The sequence below is a fragment of the Mya arenaria genome, chromosome 7 (genome assembly GCF_026914265.1).
Source record: "Mya arenaria isolate MELC-2E11 chromosome 7, ASM2691426v1".
Lineage (NCBI taxonomy): Eukaryota > Metazoa > Mollusca > Bivalvia > Myida > Myidae > Mya > Mya arenaria.
The window spans coordinates 67,872,164-67,878,801 of NC_069128.1; the positions used below are offsets into that span (position 1 = coordinate 67,872,164).

The following is a 6,638-nucleotide window of genomic DNA, read 5'->3' on the forward strand; positions in this document are numbered from 1 at the left end:
AATCTCTTGTATTTCGTTTTGACAAGATATTTGCATCCAAGCGGCGAATCACATACAACTATACTATCATTGAAGTCAAATAGACTAATCTTATCTGCATGTAGCATATAAGCTTTTTATTTATACCAAGATATGAAGCTAAATCCTGCAATGTTTGTATAAATAAATATTTTGACACCAATATGCAATAATTTTGAACTGTACTATTATTATACATATATTATATACGTTATATGTCTATGGCCCGATTGTTCAGAAAGTCGCTAAATAGTTAACGACGAAAATCGTTGTTAAATTTATCGATAAACAGATAGCGATCGTTAGGATATTCGCTAATTTGTTTTTGATTGTTCAGAAGTTTTTAGCAATAGCGATCGTCAACATTTTCGTTAAACTAACAACAAATTTAAATCACCTCTTACCCCAATATCAAAAATTTAGCGACGGTTAACGACGACAAACAAAATGGCCGCATTAATTGGTGCACAGAATGTAAACATCAGGAAAAAACGTGTTTATCGGCCAAACTTTGTATATAAAACTCTCACAGACAAGGAACTGCGTGCAAAGTACAGATTTGGTAAGGAAGGGTTGCAAATTTTAACTGACCAGCTTGAAGAAAGGCTCCGTACATCTACCGGTAAAGGTTGTGCCATGGATCCCGCAGAGCAGGTAAATATTTATACCATTTTGTTTTCATTTTGGGTAAAAAATTCATTTAATAAGAGGAATTATAATTGGACTTATGTGTATATATATACCTTTCAATCATTAATACTAACATGGACCTTTAATCAGTTAATAGACCCGTGATATTGATTGTTAATTTAATTCTTATGCCAGAATGACAAAGCAAAATTTACCTTCCACTGTTGAAATTGAATAGTAGGTTTGTGTCATCTACAGGTAGATACAAGTTATCTGCGATAAGATTCAAACAATGATTAATTAATGCATTGAATCAAATCGTAAAGTACCTTATGTGTCTTGCAATTTGAGTGTAATCCACAAATGTATACACGGTTTTCTTGGTGTTTTTATTTCTGTATCCAATTTTATGATAGCATTGATTAATTTTTTATTGCTAAACCAGTTTCGTAGTGTTTAAGAGAGGCCCGTCTTCAAATATTCTCAATACAAATATCGGTGGAAAACAGAATCTCAAGAAATGAACAAAAAGTAAAGCTAAGGAGCTTTATAATTATTTAAATGATAGTACAGTTAGTAATATTGAGAACTGTATAATAAATTCGTATAAAACATAAATGTATTATCAATGAAACAAAAACTTACGTGAAAACATACGTATGTTTTCTTACCCTCAGGTTTGCATTGCTCTACGTTATTATGCCACTGGGGCATTTTTCGATGTGGTAGGGGACACCATGGGGCGCGACAAGGCGACAGTTTGTCGCGTGGTAAAACATGTAACAGAAGGTCTTGTAGAGATGAAAGATCGCTTTATACGTTGGCCGACTAGAATAGACACCCGTCGCAACATTATGGCAGGGTTTGCGGATGTAGCTGGGATTCCAAATGTGATTGGTGCGAAATCATCCATATGTATTAAAAAATATAAAAATTATGAGTGTAACCAACATCAAATTATCACTGATACGTTCATATGTTGCATTAATTTTGGTTCAATTCATTCATTTTTTTTTATTTTTTTTAAAGCTGTTGTTAAATTTATCATTAATCTTTACAACAAATATTTGTAGATGGATTAAAGAATTTCCATTTCGTTTCATAGTGATCAATTTATATTAATTATGCTCATTTGTAATAAAATGTGTTTCGATAACAGGTGCCATTGATGGATCACATGTTTAAATTACGAAGCCAGGCCCAACAGAAGAAAGGCCGTTCATTAACAGGAAGGGAAGGGCATCCATAAATGTAATGGCAGTTTGTGATAATAAAGGTACATAATATTGCAATACATTATTCAGGTGAATCCTGTTTAAATTGATCACGTATGTGCATATAAACTGAGTATTCCGCCCGATTTTGAAAAGTAAAAGTCTGAATCTGAATTTTCGCCTATTGGAAAGGATTAATATCATTTAGTGATTTGGTCAGAAGGACACTGACCTCAAAATCATGTTTTGTGTATTAACATCAGTATTTGAATTTCTATTTGAAGATGTAGGATGAGCTGGGTCTTATTTTTATCAAGGTGAAATCCTTTTTTAAAAGATAACAATTAACTTGGTCATTTGACCTTATGATCCCATAATCAATCGTCTGTTGATGAAGGTCAGTGAATTAACCTTATTTTCAGGAAGATTTACTTTCATAAATGCAGAATGGCCGGGCTCTGCGCATGACAGTTTTGTTTTTCGATCGTCTTCGCTACAGGACTTTCTGGAGGAAAATATTTATACACTTGAAGATGGTGTTCTACTTGCTGACAGCGGGTAGGTCCACATTAAAACTTTTGGGCAACACACAATAAACACAAACATTTGAAAGATAAAAAAAAATGAATATAATTATTATTACAACAGTATATCACACTGTTATAATGTATATTTCAAACCTTTGAATTCAATATGTTTATCATATGAGATCAATTAAAACATTATTAATACTCAGAATGAATAGTGTCATCTTTTTAACACAGTATTATTTTCAGATCTGATGATCTCCCCCTGTTTCTTATCTGCTATGGTCCAATCTGAAACAACAAATTATAACATTATTAACAGCCACAAGATTAAAGTATTTCTCTCTCTTGTCTTTTTTAAGATATGCTTGTTCGCGTTACATGTTGAAGCCGTACAGAGTGTCTGATACACCGGTGAAAACCAGATTCAACAGAGCCCACTGCCGTTCGAGGGTTGTTATAGAAAGAACATTTGGTAGATGGAAGAGAAGATTCTCCGTCATGTGCAAGAAGGTCTGTTTGATAGATTAATTTAGGTTATGTAATAATGCTATATATCTTAAAAAAAGGATATAAAAAGGATATATATATAAGCTCGAAGCTTTGCCTATATATGTTAAGTTATTCAATTTGTATACTATACTCTAGGTAAGGAAGACACCCACTCAAGCATGTAGAGAGATTGTCGCTTGCGCAGTATTGCATAACATTGCCATGTTGTTTGGTGAACCTGACGTTGATGACGGCGATGTGGATGAACTTCCACTTATACCCTATGTTGGTGGTGAAAATGGATTTGCCATCCGTGACCATATTGCGCATGCCTATTTTGGATAGGAACATTTCCTATTGGAAGGAAGCATGCAGCTGGTGCTATGTTGTTGTTTTGTTGTAACAAAGTAAAGTTTATGTTACGTGTTCTATGCATTTCTGTTAACTGATTCACTTACCCTATTCGTCACAAACTAATGGAATTATGTCCATGTCATCCTTCCCCTTCAACTCTGTCTGCAAAGCTTTAAACAGCTTCCTTTTCTCCCTAGACGTTGCGATCTTTTCCCTCAAAAGCTCCATCTCCAGCTCAACTTTTTTGTTTTGTCCTTCGAATCATTCCAGTTGAGCTGTCTGCACCTTTTCCTGGAGAGATGTTCTGCAAGGATAACATGTTACTAGTAATTAAAAACATTAAGGTATTAGCCGCGTAATACACACTTTTTTAAAAGCTTTAACCGACAACATAGTTATAATCACGGTACACTATGGGACTTTTATCCAAATTTTGAAGATTTTTTACCGTGAATTAAAAAAGTTATTTATGTTTCATTACACCCACCCCCAAACTCCAAGGGCTACAAAGAGCGACAAGTAAATATTTTGTCTATATTTGATTTTTTTTCGCATTATCAGAGATTATGAAATACACACAACAGTTTCTGGTAAAATAAACTTCAGTTAACAGAAAACTAAAGTTCAAACGAACACATTATTGATACACATGGAAAAAAATCATTTTGATTGATCTTATGATTCCTCGGAAAAGAGCAGTTTTTCGATGTTTGAAAATATATAGCAGTTTTATAAAATTCATAAAAAATAGTTAACTATAAGGCAAGCTGCTGAAATCATTTTAGATATTATCTATGATGTCTATTGAACAATTTAAAAGACAATCTTATGATAGTTTACCGTCCAGTTTTGAAGAAAATATACCTAATGTCATGTTACCATAAATTTTTATAGCTAATAAAATGCTTAAAAATCAACCTTTTTCTTGTAAAAATTTATAAAGCTTAATTGGACTTATTCATAAAATGTACTCTTTCAAATAAATGAATTTTACTTAAGATACTAACTCAGAATACAGAATTTAAAACAAATGAGTGTACTTTTAAACTAAAATATGTGAAGAAACAAGAACAATAAGTGGGCTCACTCCTCAAAAAATATCAGAGTGAAAGTTCTCAACTAATGTTTATTTTTAAATATTATAACAGGTAAACAATCTCTGTGGGTAATTTGATGTATATCTGTTTTATTTTGTCATTGGTATTCTAACAATTATTATTTTTCACAATAATTCTTCACTCTTCAACATTTGAAGTTTGGTCTGTTCCCATGCTTTGTACTTGTAGTGTGTGCACACAGATGATAACTACTCAATGCTGAGTCAATGCTGATTTGGTTTTCATGCACCTTCAGGTACTTTACCCATCAAGAATGTTTAGTGCTGTAAAGGAAAAAAGTTGTACTTTAAAGCCTTTTTAAGTAATTAGTATAGATAATTATACTGCCATACATATACAAAATAAAATATAAACAGTTTAATATTTCTCGACATTATTTTGAAAAAACAACAACAAACTGATACATACATGTATATATATATAAAGAAAATTATTAAATTTATCAATAAAATTCATCATCATCATGATCATCATCATCATGATCATCATCATCATCATCATCATCATCACCACCACCACCACCACCACCACCACCACCACCACCACCACTTGACCACCATCACCACCACCACCACCACTTGATTATTGAATACAGTAGGTTTATAAAAACAAAAACCAAGTCAAAGATGTTTAATATGAAATACTCACATCATCTCGATCAGATGCGACTGCCTTGTGGATGGACATGGCTGTCAAATCCGCTCTCAAGGATCCAACATAGTATTTAATGCAGGCTGGAATTCTTCATAACCCAGTGTTGTTGACTAAGTAATATTCAGTCATTTTCCTGCCTGGAAGAAATTAGACTTCTGATTATCAACCAGCAGAAACTACCACCGTAAAATACAAATGCACAAGTATTATACATTCTGCACTAATATCTGTTTTAGCCAAGAGTAAGGGTTGGTAGGCACAAATGTGTAGTTGTTGTGCATATGGTTGATAATGATTAACAACAGTATGGGGTTTTAACGAGACCTACACCAAACCAATGAATGTCAATAGTGTCCTAGCAGATGCGGCTTCAAGCCCCAAACCACATACAACTTTTTTTCACAGGTTAACTTTGAAAATATGCATTTTGTAAACAAATAACGGGTATGTACATGTATTGTGGTATGTTAGAAATAGGTCACGCACCAAAACACATCATTTTTAAACAAAATTTTAAGTGTAATAATTTTTCTAAGATAAAACAATCAATTTAAAGATTACATACTCATATCATATCTTAAACATAAGTTATGTACATAAGTACATATAAAAATATGTAACATGTACATAAGAACATGAAAAATATGAACATGCTGTCTAAACATTTAGCTAATAAAAATGATTTAAGAATTCCAAAGATAAATTAAAAAAACAAACGTTTTTGAACACATCAACGTACAAAACTGCTCAAGGATACTTACATTCTGAGCCCTTTGATACGAATATCCCAGTTCCATGCCGATTGTTGACAGTTCGTTTTTTCGAGAGAAAATCTTCTCTTACGCGTATATTTCACTTATAATCCATGTTTTACTGTAATGACTCAAATTGTTAGATGTATCGTAATCAACTGTCAGAGTGTACTTTTAGTGTTTATTTATTTTAAACGTATATTCATGAGAAAAACATCACAATGTTTCCCAATCCTACGATGTAGAAATTCCATTATTGACCTATGAATAGCCGGGAAATACATTCTGTTTCTAAAAATAGCAACATCCGGTACAGGCCGAATACGCCCGATGTTCGTCGCGATCTGTTACGGCGAGTGGCGATATATGTCGATGTTACCCGATGTTTCCCGAGTTGTATTACATGGCTAATACCTTAATTAAAATTTAAAATTATTGTATCTAATAACTAAATAAAACAACATTTGCAGCGTTGCCCATCTATTGCTTATTCAGCTTGTATTTGAAACCAAGGTTATTGAAGGTAGTATCATCTTCATATCTAGACGAAAACATTCAATGCGATAAATACAACGTTATTATATCTATTCACGTCTTGTTGCATAAATATACAGCTACATATTTCATTCCAGAGTTCAAATAAGTTAGTATTCCATTTTAAAGTTTACAATTCCTGATATGTATAAAATTGCTTACTTCATTTTTTTCACTTGCTGATTACTCGAGGATTGCATTTTATTTGGGAATTCCTTGCCGGTGGACTGGCTTCCTCTGTCTAATTCTATCGTCTGATATGAGAAAGCAAATTAAGATATAGAATTAATACACATAGCATAGAATTATTCTTTTGTTTTACAAGTCATGATTTTGGCTTCGTAT

The 6,638-nt window shown here is 32.7% G+C and overlaps 1 protein-coding gene and 1 long non-coding RNA gene across 2 annotated transcripts; one reads left to right on the top strand and one right to left on the bottom strand.

The window, feature by feature from the left end:
• Positions 1–465: 465 nt before the first annotated feature.
• Positions 466–2,424, top strand: LOC128241368 (putative nuclease HARBI1). Its single transcript, XM_052958291.1, has 3 exons — positions 466–672; positions 1,326–1,545; positions 2,309–2,424. Exons 1-3 carry the CDS (start codon positions 466–468, stop codon positions 2,422–2,424), a joined length of 543 nt encoding a protein of 180 aa, XP_052814251.1.
• A 2,058-nt stretch (positions 2,425–4,482) lies between these two features.
• On the bottom strand, positions 4,483–6,071 carry LOC128240411 (uncharacterized). The gene is made up of 3 exons (XR_008262169.1): positions 5,769–6,071; positions 5,002–5,144; positions 4,483–4,616 (listed from the first exon to the last, which is right to left on the bottom strand). It is a non-coding gene; the product is annotated as an uncharacterized LOC128240411 (long non-coding RNA).
• Positions 6,072–6,638: the final 567 nt, after the last annotated feature.